The 16875-nt window shown below is 43.1% G+C and overlaps 1 protein-coding gene across 5 annotated transcripts in view; it reads right to left on the bottom strand.

The window, feature by feature from the left end:
• Positions 1–7989: 7989 nt before the first annotated feature.
• GPNMB (glycoprotein nmb) overlaps positions 7990–16875 on the bottom strand; it is a 64065-nt gene continuing 55179 nt past the window's right edge. For 3 of the 5 annotated variants that reach the window (XM_055272429.1, XM_063636314.1, XM_055272431.2), the window contains 5 exons: positions 15778–15912; positions 14405–14507; positions 12226–12434; positions 8823–8916; positions 7990–8372 (listed from right to left, as the gene is read on the bottom strand). In XM_055272429.1, coding sequence (XP_055128404.1) covers positions 8213–8372; positions 8823–8916; positions 12226–12434; positions 14405–14507; positions 15778–15912 — 701 coding nt within the window. In that variant the 3' untranslated portion in view covers positions 7990–8212. The remainder of the gene's footprint in view (positions 8373–8822; positions 8917–12225; positions 12435–14404; positions 14508–15777; positions 15913–16875) is intronic. The other 2 variants (XM_055272430.1, XM_055272432.2) reach the window with 1 other exon arrangement.

Here is a 16875-nt window from a genome sequence, read left to right on the forward strand (position 1 = left end):
GAGTTCGAGACCAGCCTGGCCAACATGGCAAAACCTCATCTCTACTAAAAATACAAAGATTAGCTGAGTGTGGTGCCCATACCTGTAGTCCCAGCTACTTGGGAGGCTGAGGCAGGAGAATCACTTGAACCTGGGAAGTGGAGGTTGCAGTGAGCCAAGATCATGCCACTGCACTCCAGCCTGGGCAACAGAGACTCCATTTCAAAAACAAAAACAAAACACAATGCCAAGAGACCTTAATAAACTTTTTATTAAAAACTAAGACACAAACACACACATTAGCCCATGCCTACACAGGGTCAGGATCACTGGTATCACTGTCTTCCACCTCCACATCTTGTCCCAGTGGGTGGTCTTCAGGGGCAATAACACCCACTGGACTGTCATCTGTTTTAATAACAATGCCTTCTTCTGAAATACCTCCTGAAGGACCTGCCTGAGGCTTGTGTACAGTTAACTTTTTTTTTTTAATAAGTAGAAGGACTTTACTTATAAAATAGGTGATACACTCTACACTCTAAAATAAATGATACAAAGTATAATATTGTAAATACTAGGCAATAGGAATTTTTCAGCTCCATTATAATCTTATGGGACCACTGCTGCATATATGTAATGTCCTTATGCAGAGCGTGACTGTATTTCAGTATACGGATATACCACAATTTATTTATCTATTCTCCAGTTGGTGGAAACTTAAGATTGTTTCTAGTTTGTGGCTATTAGAAATAACACTATTGTCAACATTTGAGTACAAGTCATTGTATGAACGTATATCTTATTTCTCTTGGGTAAATACCTAGGAGTTATGGTATGTGTATATTTAACCTTATAAACTGCTGAACTGTTCCAAAGTGGTTGTTCCATGTTGCATTTCCACCAGCAGTGAATGAGAATTCTGTGGTTCTTTTCTTCAAACAAGAAGTTTGTAATGTCTTTTTCATATACTTTTATTTTATTTATTATTATTATTATTGTTTGAGACGGAATCTCACTCTGTCACCCAGGCTGGAGTGCAGTGGCGTGATCTCAGCTCACTGCCAGCTCTGCCTCCCGGGTTCATGCCATTCTCCTGCCTCAGCCTCCCAAGTAGCTGGGACTACAGGCATGCACCACCACACCTGGCTAATTTTTGGTATTTTAGTAGAGACGGGGTTTCACCATGTTGGCCAGGCTGGTCTCGAACTCCTGAGCTCAGGCAATCCGCCCGCCTTGGCCTCCCAAAGTGCTGGGATTATAGGTGTGAGCCACAGCGCCTGGCCCTTTGTATACTTTTAAATGATGACATAATCAGATATATCAATCTTTTTCTTTATGGTTGGTGCTTTTGGGGATGTGTGAAATTCTCTCCAAATCACTTGCTTCCTCGTGTTATAATTCTCCTATTTGTATAAGCTCTTGAGAGGATTCTTAGAATTTTTTTTCTTCAGAAAGGTCTTTTATGACATCCCAGGATGGCAATTCATTAGCAATGTACACTTAGCTTACTATGGCACATAATACAACATTTGTCATCACTTCAGAATAATGAATGTGACATGAAATTGAGGGTAAGAGATCAAAGAGCTCTATTATGAAAATTGGCCTGGTGCAGTGGCTCACACCTGTAATCCCAGCACTTTGGGAGGGCCAAAGTGGGTGGATCACTTGAGCCCAGGAGTTCAAGACCAGCCTGGGCAATGTGGTGAAACCCCTAAAAAAAAATTTTTTTTTAAATCTAAAAAGAAAGGAAATTATGTCTCCCACAATTGAAGTTCTCTGAATAAATCTTGTTTGCCCAATTCAGTTCTAAGCGGAGTCCAGCATGCTTTAGAACACAGATGAGCAAACTCATTCTGTAAAGAGCCAGATAGTAAATATTTTTAGGGCTCCCAGGCCATGCAGTCTCTGTCACACTACTCAGCTCTGCTGTTGCAATGCAGAAGCAGAGCTGAGACAATATGTAATGAATAAACATGGCTGTGTTCCAATAAAACTTCATTTATGGACACCAAAATTTGAATTTTATGTCATTTTTATGTGTCACAAAATGGTATCCTTCTTTTGATTTTTTCCCCAAACCATTAAAAAACATGAAAACTATATTTAGCTTGTATGCCATACAAAAATAGGCAGAGGGCTGGCTTTGGCCGGTAAACTGCAGTTTGCCAACCCCTGATTTAGAATATAATCCTCCTGACATCTCTATAAGGAAACTGAGTAATATTATCCTCCCCATTTTGCACAGTAGAACATTAGAAACTGGAGAGACTTTAGAGTTCACCCCGTTAAATTTCCCTCTCCACCTTCTTGCCTCCAATTTGCAGATGAGGAGGCTGCAGTAGAGAAAAGGGAGAATGACTGGTTTCAGGTCACCTAGCTAAGACATCTTGCTGCGGCTCAGGTCTCTCAATGTAAGTCCTAGTTATCTTCCTCTACTCGATTCCAAAAATCAAATTTTGAAACCATATCCACAGCCACAAAATCCTTCTTCCACGTTCTCATCAATGGCTAATCTTTTTTTGCTCTAAAGGAATTTATTTTAATAAACATTTTAGCTGGGCGTGGTGGCTCATGCCTGTAATCCCACCACTTTGGGAGGCCGAGGTGGGTGGATCACTTGAAGTCAGGAATTCGAGACCTGCCTGGCCAACATGGTGGAACCCCGCCTCTGCTAAAAATACAAAAATTAGCTGGGTGTGGTGGCAGGCACCTGTAATCCCAGCTAGTCAGGAGGCTGAGGCAGGAGAATCACTTGAACCCAGGAGGCCGAGGTTGCGGTGAGCCGAGATTGTGCCATTGCACTCCAGCCTGGGTGACAAGACCAAAACTCTGTGTCAAAAAATAAAATAAAAAATAAACATTTTAAAATTAAGGACTCAATAAGCCCAAATCTTGATACTTAATTTGCATCATTAAAACCTGTACAATGGGTCAGGCATTGTGGCTCATCCCTGTAATCCCAGCACTTTGGGAGGTTGAGGCAGGTGGATCACTTAAGCTCAGGAGTCTGAGACCAACCTGACCAATATGGCAAAATCCCATCTCTACTAAAAATACAAAAATTAGTCCGGTGTGGTGGTGCACACCTGTGGTCCTAGCTACTCTGGGGTGCTGAGGTGGGAGAATCGCTTGAGCCCAGGAGGCGGAAGTTGTAGTGAGCTGAGATCGCACCGCTGTACTCCAGCCTGAGTGACAGAGTGAGACCCTGTCTCAAAACCAAAATAAAACAAAACAACACACCCATACAGTGAAATTAATAATGGCAATTACATTGTAAACTGGAGAAACATTTTCATTAGTGAGATGACATGACATTTGTGAGAAAATTATACATAGAATGAAAATTGGTTAAATACTAACATACCGTTAAAGCACCCAAATTCCAAAATGCCTACGGGAGAGCTCCAAAGAAAAAATTTATTCCAGAATTTCAAGGACAATAGGAATGGCTGTTCAGTTCTAAGCAGCAGAGGAACTGTCCCTGCAGATTAAGCTGAGGCCAGTGGGGTTGACCAAGATGGGGGACTCCGGGTCAGAGCTTAGCGCTCTCCCTGCAGTGACACTTGTGTGGTGACATGTTACATTAGTCTGGAATCCAAGCGCTATGAGAACAGAGTCCTTGTCTCTCTTGTCACTATTGAGTCCTCTCTTAGACAAGAGCTTGGGACATACTGGTGCCCAGTTAATGATCGTTGAATAATTGAAATCAGTCTGCAAGGGGTGATTCCTGGGAGCTGAACTCTGATTTTTTTTTTTTTTTTTTGAGACAGGGCCTCACTCTGTTACCCAGGATGTAGTGCAATGGTGTACTCTCAGCTCATTGCAACCTCCTTCTCCTGGGCTCAAGCGATTCTCAAGCCTCCCAAGTAGCTGGGGTGACACCCACCTGCCACCATACCCAGCTAATTTTTGTAATTTTAGTAGAGACGGGGTTTCACCATGTTGGCCAGGCTGGTCTTGAACACCTGACCTCAGGTGATCTGCCCGCCTTGGCCTCCCAAAGTGCTGGGATTACAGGTGTGAGCCACTGCGCCCAGCCTGAACTCTGATTTTTTAAGATAACTATTCCGGCAGCTTTGGAACCATTATTTAAAAAACCTTAAAGGATTTTCCCCCACCAAAAGCCCCATCAGAATGTGGTCACCATCACCCCTGGATGACCATCTTCTCATCTGCCCTTACACTGTCACTCCGGTTTGAAGTTGCTATACATTCTGGATGTAATGAGTGCATTGAACGTATTGCCCTGTAAACTATTAAACAATTGAAAATTCAATGAGGGCAACCAATGTTTATAAATGAGTCAGAAGTGTTTAAAATGCAGACACTTAGAAAAAGTCCCAAGAATAAGAAATTCCCAGAATAATTTATTACCTACACATTTCAATTTTCTTTGGAAGTTCTAACTCTCAACAAACATTAATCAGGTCATCTCACTATCTTTTAGGTTGTTTCCCCCGTTTCACAAATTGTGATTCAGCATAAGTTAAATGACTTGTTGCTGGGGTCATAGGGATAATATAAATCTAAATAATTCACTATTTCAGCCCTCTCTCCTGCCACTTGTTAGATTGAAACTGAGGGAGGTTTGATGAGGATTTTGACCTGCTTCCTCAACGAATGACTGTCTATTTGCTGCTCTCTGCTACCCCCTGTTGATAAGGGAAGGGAAGAGTGCATTTCAAGACCAAATTTCTCAACGTTAATTCCTTCCACCCAGCAGCAGCAGGATTATCTGGAAACTTGTTAGAAAGCATTAAGGGGCCTCACCCCAGAAAAGTGAATTCGAAGCTCTGGGGGTGGGCCCAGCAATATGTGTTTTAACCAAACTTCAGGTGATTCTGCTGCAATTTGAAATTACTTTTCTGCTTTAGGTACTAATGTCTTGGCCTCCTAGTCATTATAAAGATGATACAGCCTCTCCACACTGCTTCCATCCTCAGGCCTCACATGGAGTACATACCACGATGCCATAAACAGGGTGCTTCCATGCCTACTCATTCGGGCAGATGGATGTGCCACAGCCCTGTGAAGTAGCCAAGGAGGGCAGACATACCCACTTTACAGATGAGGAGACTGAGAAAGGAGAGGCTCAGGAAGGGGCAAACAACTTGCCCAGGGTTACTCAGACTTCAGTGGCAGGGCTGGATTCAAATAAAGCCTTCTGTCTTCACGTCCATGCCCAGAGCTTCAGTAGTCACTACAAAGCAGGGTGGTTCTACATTCAGGGCCAGATAATTTTTTTTTTTTTTTTTTTTGAGATGGAGTTTCCTTCTGTCTCCCAGGCTGGAATGCAGTGGTGCGATCTCAGCTCATTGCAACCTCTGCCTCCTGGTTCAAGTGATTCTCATGCCTTAGCCTCCTGAATAGCAGGAATTACCGGCATGTGGCACCACATCTGGCTGATTTTTGTATTTTTAGTAAAGACGGGGTTTTTGCTGTGTTGACCAGGCTGGTCTCAAACTTCTAAGCTCAGGTGATTCACCTTCCTCAGCCTCCCAAAGTGCTGGGATTACAGGCAGGATCCACTGTGCCCTCCATGGGCCAGATAATTCTTTGTTGTGGTGGTTGCCTTGTAGATTGTAGAATGTTGGGCAACATTACTGGCCTCTAACCACGGGATGCCAGTTGTATCCCACCCTAGTTGTGACAACCACAAATGTCTCCAAACATTGCCAAATGTCCTCTGGGGGCAAAATCACCCCTGATTGAGAACCATGGCCCTACAGTCATCATGTAAATGGGGAGAAATCTCAATTCTTGTTCTGCAAATTTTACACTCTTTGGAAGTGATTTTAGAACAAATAGCTGTATTTTTTTTTGGCCTCTAGGTCATCCAGGAAATGAAGAACCTAGACTAAATGTTAATCCCCACAATACGTTTACCATTCCTTAAGAAAATTAACAATTCTATAATATCATCTGGTATCCAGTGTGTACTCAAGTTTCCCCAGTTGTCCCATGAATATCTTTCATCGCTGTTTTTTCCTCAAGCTAGGATCCAATGTAGGTTCTCAAATTGCGTTTGGTTGCTATGTCTATTTTGTCTCTATTAGTGTAAAACAGGCAAACTATGTCCCATGGGCCAAATCTGGCCTACCACCTGTTTTTGTAAATATATTTTTGCTGGAACACAGCCAGGCTTTTTAATTTATGTAATGTCTATGGTTGTTTTCACGCTACAATGAGAGAGTTGAGTAGTTGTGATCGAGACTGTGTGGCCCATAAAGCCTAAGAGATTTAGTACCCAACCCTTTATGGAAAAAGTTTACTAAACTGTGACCTAGAATTCCACCCCATGCCTTTATTTTTAATATGATACTGATTACTCAAAGAGTCCAGGACAATTGCTTATAGAAAATCTCTTATTTTAGATTGATCTGATTATATACATTAACACATTAAACTTTTATTTGAAGTTTCACATATGATGTGATTGTGTGTATATATAGATTTTTTTTTTTTTGAGACAGAATCTGGCTCTGTTTCCCAGGCTGGAGTGCAGTGGCACCATCTCGGCTCACTGCAGCCTTGACCTCCCAGGCTCAAGTGATCCTCCCACCTTGGCCTCCTGAGTAGCTGGAACTACAGGCATGTACCATCAGGCCCGGCTAATTTTTGTATTTTTTGTAGAGATGGGGTTTCATCATGTTGCCCAGGCTGGTCTCAAACTACTGAGCTTAAGCAATCTGCCTGCCTCAGCCTCCCAAAGTGCTGGGATTATAGGTGTGAGCCACTGTGCTTAGCCCTATATATATATACATGTAGTTAGGTAAAAAATATTTATGAGATTATCAATGCTCTATGAGACATTGTTAAACAACTTTTTACTTGTCAAAAACTATAAATGAAATAGGCTGGGTACAGTGGCTCATTCCTGTAATCCCAGTGCTTTGGGATGCTGAGGCAGGAGGATCCTTTGAGGCCAGGAGTCTGAGACCAGCTTGGACAATATAGGGAGACCCTCATCTAAAAAAGGAAACAACTGTAAGTGAAATTGAAAAGCAAATGATGAATCAGAAAAATAATTACAATACCAAGGTCTTGTCTCTTCCCACACTTTATTTTTCAGGAAGGAGAGAAAAAGAATGTCATGTCTAACATATAGTAGATGGTTTTAGTTACAAACAGAGGTGAAATCCTTACTGATCAAGTTGCCATGAAAAACCAGGGACCTCATCCTTTGGAAAGTCATAATATATGATTTCAAATATGTACAGCGACTGTACAAAAATTTGGAAATATACACAAGAGTGTCACTCAGCATCATGCCTGGTATATAAAAAGCACTAACTAGGCCAGGCGCGGTGGCTCACGCTTGTAATCCCAGCACTTTGGGAGGCCGAGGCGGGCGGATCCCGAGGTCAGGAGATCAAGACCACAGTGAAACCCCGTCTCTACTAAACATACAAAAAAATTAGCCGGGCGTGGTGGCGGGTGCCTGTAGTCCCAGCTACTTGGAGAGGCTGAGACAGGAGAATGGCGTGAACCCGGGAGGCGGAGCTTGCAGTGAGCCGAGATTGCGCCACTGCACTCCAGCCTGGGTGACAGAGCGAGACTCCGTCTCAAAAAAAAAAAAAAAAAAAAGCACTAACTAAATGTCCGTGGAATAAATGAATATATGAATATCATTCATTCACTCAGCAAAGCAAAGCAGGTTGTCACCAAAATACTCCCACCCATTTATGAGAGTAGTATTTTTTCTGAGTCTAACAAGTGTGCACATCATACCGAAGGCTTGGGCCTGTTATTGTTCCATCAGGAGCTCATGAGTGTGTATTGAAGTGGGATTCAGTTAGCTTGGAACATGATCTTAGGAACTGGACTACTTTGGTTTTATGCATATAGTTACATGGAAAGCTGAAAGTATCCCGCATCTCCTTGCAGTTAACCTGGGTTAGGTTCTAATCAATAGTAGCTTCTCTCCTTACTCTTGGGACACAGTGTTTCTATCCTACTAGCTACCTAAGACTTTATAAGTGAAACATAAAAAGTAATGAAAGGAAGCCTTGCTAAGTTGCTTTTATCAGTTTCACAACATGGCTGAAGCTGCCTGCAGTATAATCCCTCTCCACATCTCTAAAATGACATTTAACCTATAAAAAATTCAACTTCCCCAAACCACAATATCTATTTTACAATAATCTTTAGGAAAAAAAGGTTAATAGCCACTCCAGCACATCTCACATCAATGGCACTGAAAAGTGAGCTTCAGAAACAAGGTCGAAATTTAAGAAACTCCTTTAAATTCTTGGTTTTTGAGTAGCGGATCCTTTTCCTGGTTCCCCGGGAAGAACACGGCTTTTGCACGGTTGAGAAAGACACTCAGGCCTTTGCTTCTGACCACATTCCCTGGGCTATTTTCTATTGGTTTGTATTCCTTGTGTTTTCTGAAAACAATCTGTTGGTTAGTTATTTTTAAAAGATCTTCAGTTGAAATACACTACTTTCTACAATCTTTTTCATGCCAGGTATAAAAGGATTCATTCCATTTAACATGATCAACAGTTTGCAAGACACTGGTGTCTTATGAAAGTACATTTATTTACTCTTGTTCATGCAAGAAATGTGCCTGCTTACTATAATTTGAGATTATCATGTTAAAATTAAGTTGACATAATTTTGTAAAGTTACTGAGACCTGGTAGCATTTTTTAGGATTAAAAACAAACCACAGCAAGATTAACAGGCCAGTTTGGTATTCATCATTCAATGTAATATTTTCCTCCCCGACACAAAATGTTTAAAAGCAAAAAAGGGGAAAATGCCTATTTACACAGAGATATATTCACTTTTGACAATAAACTATAGTGATATAAAGCGTAGGAACCAAAAACTTACTTGTACATCAAGAGGGAGATCACAGTGACAAATATGGCCAAGCAGCCAACGGAGATCAGGGCACTATTTGCCGTCCTTAAAGGGGAGGCTGGGTCTTAAAACAGAAGCAAGAGCATATTAGTTATGTCTTTCACCTAGAGGACATGCCACTTATAATGCCATTAAATAAATGAGGAAGGGAGCCGTCACAGAAGATATATGGCTCCCTCTGGGCTTTCAGTAATCTTTTCTATTAAATAATACATAGTCTTTGGGTCAGCTTATCTTCTATTTAGAGAATGAGTCAGCATGTCTGGAACACCGTGGTTAAGGGCTCGGGGGAGAGATGTCACGTCCTGGAGACAGCTGCTCAGGTCTTGGGTGACCCAGCAGCGCCACCGTGGGGAAGGGCTCCTGTGATCAGGCGGCCGTGCCTCCAGCTTCCTTTCTCACCACTTACCTTCTAGCTGTGCTAAACATCCTGAAAGTTGGCCATACTCCCTGTGCTCTTTCAGACCTCCGTGCCCCCTTACAGGAGTGCCCTTCCCCGGCTCATGACTGTAATACCAGCACTTTGGGAGGCTGAGGCAACATAGTGAGATCCCATCTCTACAAAAATTTAAAAAATTAGTCTGGCATGGTGGCGCATGCCTGTGGTGCCAGCTACTCAGGAGGCAGAAGTGGGAGGATTGCTTGAGCCCGGGAGGTCGAGGCTGCAGTGAGCCATGATTGCCCTATTGCACTCCAGCCTGGGTGACAGAGCAAGGCCCTGCCTCAAAAAAAAAAAAAAAAAATCACCACCTTTAGTTTTCCATGTAACATCTGTCACTGCTCACAGAAGCAGGGACTTCTTTGTCTTGGTTTCTACTCTATCTAGAACTGTATCTTCTGCCTAGAACTGTGCTGAGCATGGAGTAGATGCTCAGGGATATTTGTTGAAAGAATTGCAGGTGCTTCAAGAATATCCATTGAATCGATACATAAAAGTCACTTCAGCTAAAAGTCTATAGGTTTGCCTTTAAAGAATGATCTATTTCTGAAATTCTGCCTTTGAAACCCAAGCTATTAAGCTACAATCCCCACTAAATTAAAAACTTTCCTTCTGAGCTCTCATTTTCTCTTTCTCTCTCCCTCTCTCTCTCTCTCTCTCTTTCAGACAGGGTTTTGCTGTGCTGCCCAGGCTGCACTACTGGGCTCAAGGGATCCTCCCACCCCAGCCTCCTGAGTAGCTGGGACTACAGGTATGTTCCACTGTGTCTGGCATTCTGAGCTTTCTTTATTTGGCTTTTGAAAATGACTCAGGTCCCACCTAAAGTTATCATTCACTACAAGAATAATTAAAGGAAAGCAAATGTCTAAACATCTAATTCACATAAGAGATCAGTGGTTTGCCAGTGCAGAGGAAGCTTAATAGAATGAATTAAGACTCTAAAGGTAATTCTAAACAAACTTTGAGCTGTGGCAGCACTGGAGGAATAACATTAGCAGCTTCTGATGGTGACTTTAAAGTCCATGGCCACGCGGATGCAGAGGTTTTGGCTCCCTTCTCCAGTCCCCACCCTCCCCGGCTCTCCACCCAGGCCCTGATCCACCTTCCTGGGCAGGAAGCAGGGCACCCTTGCATCGTTGGTTTTGCTTTTAAATCTGCACCTTGGATATCACCAACAATAAGCCCTCACACAAATAATTAGATGTATGATTATTTTCCTTTAATGCGATTAAATCTCTTCTTTTAATGGGATTAAAACAGCCGTTTATATTATTAATGACGAAAATTTTTTTTACTTGTTTTGTTGTGTTTGTTTGTTTGAGATGGAGTCTCACTCTGTTGGCCAGGCTGGAGTGCAGCGTCTTCATCTCAGCTCACTGCAACTTCTGCCTCCCGGGTTCAAATGATTCTCCTACCTCAGCCTCCCAAGTAGCTGGGACTACAGGCACCCGCCACCATGCCTGGCTAATTTTTGTATTTTTAGTAGAGATGGGGTTTTGCTATGTTGGCCAGGCTGGTCTGGAACTCCTGACCTCACGTGATCTGCCTGCCTTGGCCTCCCAAAGTGCTGGGATTACAGGCGTGAGCCATTGCGCCCGGCAGGAAATATATGTTTTTATTTGTTTGTTTGTTTTTGTGGCTGGAAATGCATGTTTAAAAACATATTACCTAATGAGATAGGCTTCAAGTTCAAAGGAGTTATAAGTGATGAGCTACTAGATTGTACCTGACAATTCTCAAATTAAGGAGTGAAGTAAGTGCTTTAATGCAGGGATCCCCCACCCCCAGACCGACGGCCAGTACCGGTAGGGGTCCTCAGCCTGTTAGGAACTGGGCTGCACAGCAGGAGGTGAGCAGCCAACAACTGAGCATTATCGCCCAAGCTCTGCCTCCTGTCAGCTCAGTGGCAGCATTACATTTTCATAGGAGTGCAAAGCCTATTGTGAACTGCACATGCAAGGGAGCTAGGTTGCAAGCTCCTTATGAGACTCTAACTAATGCCCGATGATCTGAGGTGGAACAGTTTCATCCCGAAACCATCCCCCACCATCCCCGCTACATGGAAAAACTGTCTTCCACAAAACAGGTCTCTGATGTCAGAAAGGTTGGGGACTGCTGCTGTAATATGTACACAGCTTAATCTTTCCCTTTCATCCTACCACGTAGCACTTCTTCTAAGCCACAAGTAATATCTTACAACAAAGTTGATTATCAGTGACAGTCAGCTAAGGCCATTAGGGTAGAGCCCTAATTTGGAGGTTGGGGGAAGTTGGATGCCACCAGTAAATGCAAATTTCTAAATGAAATTCCTTTGTCTTCTTTGTTAACATTGTACCTTTCCAAGCAATCAGAGGGAAGAGAGTAGTTTTTCTGGTGAAGATGTGAGGAATAATAAGTTGGTTTGTTACTGTGTTCTGTAATGCTCGGTGGAGTTTGGGAAGGGAAAGAGAGGATGCATGGTAAGTTAGGAGGGACCGAGGAGAACAGCTTGTGTCTCATTTCTCTTCCAGGCTTCGTATCTTTGTTCAGGTGGATTTTCATGAAAATGTGATATCAGCCTCTCCTTTGTTGTTGTTTCATTGGAGAACATTGCTATTTTTTGATATTGGCCTTTACACTTTCTCCTTGAAATACAAATCTATTCAAGCATGCAGTGATCATATCCCATTGTTACTGGTCCATGATCACAGCTGATTTTTTTTCATCAAAAGGCTTTTCTTTGGCCACTATTTCACCAGATGTCTCATCACTTCCCTAAGTAGATTTGCTGTTGGATTGTAATGCCAGTCCTCAGATCCTTATTAATAAGAGTTCAATGAATTTTGTACTGAAATAAAATTAAACATTGAAAACAAAGGCCTAAATAGCTTTAGTATGGGATACACACTTTACCTGCAGTATGAAATGCTCATATGGCCATAAAACAAACCTCACCTCTGTCAGGAACAGAAATCAGGGTGCTCGTGAGAGCCAGGCTTGTGTCATCCCCCAGGGTGAGGTTCACACAGTACGTCCCAGACCCATTGAAGGTTCGTCTTACAGTCAGCAGACACATCTCATCCACATCCACAGGGCTGCAGACTGCGTCCTGGGTGATCTCGCAGGTGGGGTCGGAAATGATGGTACAGACCTCTGTGGGAATGCTGTGACAAGGGAGGTGGGTGAGGGCGCACAGGGCACAGAGAGGGGGAGAGAGGAAGGTCAGATCCATTTTACAAAGGGAAAGTGATTACATTTCTATGAAATTGAATTCCACCTCATTGTTACTCAAACTATAAGATGCTGAACTGTTAATCTTATAATTTGCTCTTAAGCAAGCCTGTGTGCTGAGCTATGCCTTTCTCTGCATCCTCAGGAAAGTGAGGCCCTGGGGTGGAGGAGAAAAAAAAGATCTCCCCCAGGGGAAGGGGCTGATGGAAACCACATGAAGCCCAGCTCACTCCCTCTACATTCTTTCTACATCCTTAGAATGTTCGAAGGTGCAGATAGCTTGGGTGTTAGGCAGACATATTATTAAATGCCATAGTTGGCCCTGCCTAGGTTCCTGTAGAAGTGTAACAGCAACAGCAGCAGCTGTTTTTGCAGGACTTATGATGTGCTGGACACTGAGTTTTATTTATTTATTTATCTTTCCTCAGAGACCTTTGTTCTGAGTGAGTTTTAGATATATGACATGATCTTGCTTATTCCTCTCAATACAATAGCTTTCTTTCTTTTTTTTTTTTTTTTGAGACAGAGTTTTGCTCTTGTTGCCCAGGCTGGAGTGCAATGGCATGATCTCGGCTCACTGCAACTTCCGCCTCCTGGGTTCAAGAGATTCTCCTGCTTCAGCCTCCCGAGTAGCTGGGGTTACAGGCACCTGTCACCACTCCTGGCTAATTTTTGTATTTTTAGTAGAGACGGGGTTTCACCATGTTGGCCAGGCTGGTCTCGAACTCCTGACCTCAGGTGATCAACCGCCTCGGCCTCCCAAAGTGCTGAAATTACAGGCGTGAGCCACAGCACCCAGCCTCTCTCAATAGCTTTTTGAAGAAAGTAACATTACCCCAGTTTAAAAGATGACAAAGCAGCTCAGGGAGAGAGATTAACGAGTCCAGGTCATACAAGCAGCCAGGGGTGGAGCTGGGACTTAAACAGAAGAGGTTTGACTCATCTGTCCTTGATGCTGGGCTACCTGCCATTGCTGTCCTGACCACTATCTCATGGCAGCCTTCTTGGATGGAGAGACCAGGCTCTGATGCTGGGCTCATGGGGCGGGGCCTGGGATGGGGACAGTCCCTCTTCTCACCAGCCAGGCCTCTTGCAGCAGCTTCACTCCCTGGGTCAGCTTTCACTCTATTTTCTGCCACCCTCACCCTCATTCTGGTCCTCTCCCCAAGGTGGAGAGTTTCTTAGCTCTTCTCTTCTACCAAATAAGGCCACATCTTCATATCACCTCATTCTCCTGATTAATTTATGTATTTACATACATATACATTTTAATCAGGTAATTTATATATTATATGCAAATGATTTGCTAATGTATATTTAGTTAATCGAGATAGTATTTATATATTCATTCATTTATATTTAGTTTATTACATATGATCTTGACCAAATCATAGGAAACCAAATTATATAATGCATTGGAAAGAGCTTTGTAAATTCTAAAGAGAGAGGATTATCAGGCGTTGCTATTAATGTTAGCATAGACAACTTCCTGGGAGCTTAAGAGCGCTCCTGTGAGCTGCACTCTGCTGGCTACCAGCATTCCATTGGTAGGCAAGTTTTGTGATCACTGGTGGCCTCAGTTGCCTCATCTGTAAAATGGGGAGGCTCATAGGATTGTTGTGAGGATTCAATATGAGAACAGGTATAAGGTGTTAAAAAATTCAGTTAAGTGTTCAAACAGTTATCATAATTATTATTCAACTTAATTGTTAAAGGTTTCTCAATTGCTCAACTGTAGCAAAACATGTGTGTGCTTGATAGCACCTCCTAGGGCCCTTCCTGTCTAGGGTTACCAGTAAATAGGAATTCAAATCAACTTAAAAAGGGTAACTGGTGGTCAATGCCTTTGTTCAGACTTGAGGTCCTCACTTGACCATGACTCTGTTGGAGATAATATACTCACCTCCCTTGGCAGGTCACGACAAAGTCTATTAGGGAGCTGTCAGGCCATGGCACCGGCATCAGGACATCTGTCATCTGGATGATGTTAACCTCTAAGATTCCCTCTAACAAAATAACCCCCAGAGAAAAACACATCAAAATACAACAGAAATCAAACAAAGCCAAACAATCACTCTGGTATAGATTGAATGTTTGTGTCCCTCCGAAATTCATATGTTGAAACCCCCAAGGTGATAGCATTAGGAGCCGGGACCTTTGGGAGGTGGTTAGGTTATGAGGGTGAAGCCTTCATGTGTGGGATTAATGCCCTTATGAAAGTGACCCCAGAGAGCCCTTTTGCCTCTTCCACCACATGAGGACACAGCAAGAAGACTGCCACCTGCCATCTATGAACCAGGAAGCAAGCCCTCACCAGCCACCGAATGTGCTGGTACCTTGAACTTGGACTTCCCAGCCTCTAGAACTACGAGAAATAAATTCCTGCTGTTGGTTTATAAGCCACCCAGTCTATGGAATTCTGTTATAGATGCCTGAATGGACAAAGGTACAGCTCTTAATACATCAGAAAGTGAAAAAAATTAAAAAAGGAAGACAGCCCTCTTGCTATACAGAAACACATCAGATCTGGCAATCTACCCCCATAGCTTAGGATACATATCCATGCAGCATTTCCAAAGTCAAACTGAACTGTTTTTCAGTCCAACCTAGATTTTTGTTTCTAGAGCCTTTGTGTGCATCAGAAAGTAGCACTCCATCTTGGAAGGTGTTTCAGGAAAAGGTAATCCTGGGTAGATGCAGCCCCAGGCTCAGGCCTTGGCCAGCTTCTCAAGTGGCTTGGACTCAGGGGACACTGCTTGGGCTTCCACCTCCATCCTCACTCCCAGAACCGGTGAGCACAGGTTGGGCTTCAGTTCCCCTCTGTCTTCTCTGTTGTATGCCTTAGGGCTGTGCCCGAATGCGCAGCCATGTGTGGTGGCCTGCTCTTCCCCTTTTCACATACAAGTCTGACTTTGTGAAAATTAACTAGGGGAAGACAGTGGAAGTTGTAGGAACTCGATGCTAGCCTTCCTTTACCCTACATACCCCATTCAGATGGCTGGGCTGCAGAGGCAGGATACAGGCCCAGGGCAGGCTCATTAGCATGTGGCCTTCACAGAAGGCTTGTTTCCACCAGGATGTGGAAGGAAGACCAGGGAGGCAGGTGGGAATCTAGAAATGAGTAGGGTCTTTGCTCTTGCATGTGTGGTGTCATCTTAGATAAGCAGAGGGGTGCCCTTACCACCTACCTCCACCCCTTCAGAGTTAGCAAAGGGAGTGGGTGACCCTAGGTGGAGTCTAGCATCCTTCCTCACCGGTCTTCATCTTCAGCCTTACCTACAATTGTGATGGTGGCTTGAAAGTGGCCATATCTGTTAATCTGGCAGTTTTCATCAGGAATCTTACTCAGCTCCAGAGGGTTGTCACCAGCAGGTCCTGGGGTGTTTGACTCATAAGATTTTAGAGTAGTTGCTATGAACATAAAAGATACACGTGATATAATAAAAAATCTAAACATTTGCCATTTGCTTTTTAGAAAAATATCAGGAACGCTATGCTATGAAATTACCATAGAAATTTGAACTAAATGTGTCACAATTTACACAGATGTGAGAGCTATAAGGTATTATAATTGCTAAATTATGTAAGTAAGCATAATCCCACATTTTGTGTGAACACAAGAAGCAAATAAGAGGTTGAAACTGGCCGAGTGCCGTGGCTCACGCCTGTAATCCCAGCACTTTGGGAGGCCAAGGTGGGTAGATCATGAGGTCAGGAGATCGAGACCATCCTGACTAACACGGTGAAATCCCGCCTCTACTAAAAAATACAAAAAATTAGCCAGGCGTGGTGGCGGGCGCCTATAGTCCCAGCTACTCAGGAGGCTGAAGCAGGAGTATGGCATGAACCTGGGAGGCAGAGCTTGCAGTGAGCCAAGATGGCACCACTGCACTCCAGCCTGGGCGACAGAATGAGACTCCACCTCAAAAAAAAAAAAGGTTGAAACTGTATTACAATGTGTGATACAATGGTCATGAAGAAATAAATCTGGCCATACTAGATGAAGTTATATTTTAATTTTGGAAGCAGGTATTCTAGGCTCAAATTCCAGCTTCCCTTGTTTTTAGCTGTTTGAGACCATAGGCACATCATTTAATCTGTTTTTGCCTCTATTTGCTCATCTGTAAAATAAGAACAATATTTGCTATCCTCTGGGGTCTGAACTATGAAACTTAAATGAGATAAAGTATATAAAACCTGCTGCTCATCACTGCTGCAGAGGGAGTACTTAATAAATCACAGTTTCTTTCTTCCAGTAATATGCGAAAAGATCATTCTTTCCCTGTTTGGATGTCTCACAGCTCCAAAGCTTAAATTCTAAAAGTCTTACTGTGATGATCAGAGATGTGAGGAAGGAAAGGAGGGAATACAAGA

Source organism: Symphalangus syndactylus, chromosome 3 (genome assembly GCF_028878055.3).
Source record: "Symphalangus syndactylus isolate Jambi chromosome 3, NHGRI_mSymSyn1-v2.1_pri, whole genome shotgun sequence".
NCBI classification, from domain to species: Eukaryota; Metazoa; Chordata; class Mammalia; order Primates; family Hylobatidae; genus Symphalangus; species Symphalangus syndactylus.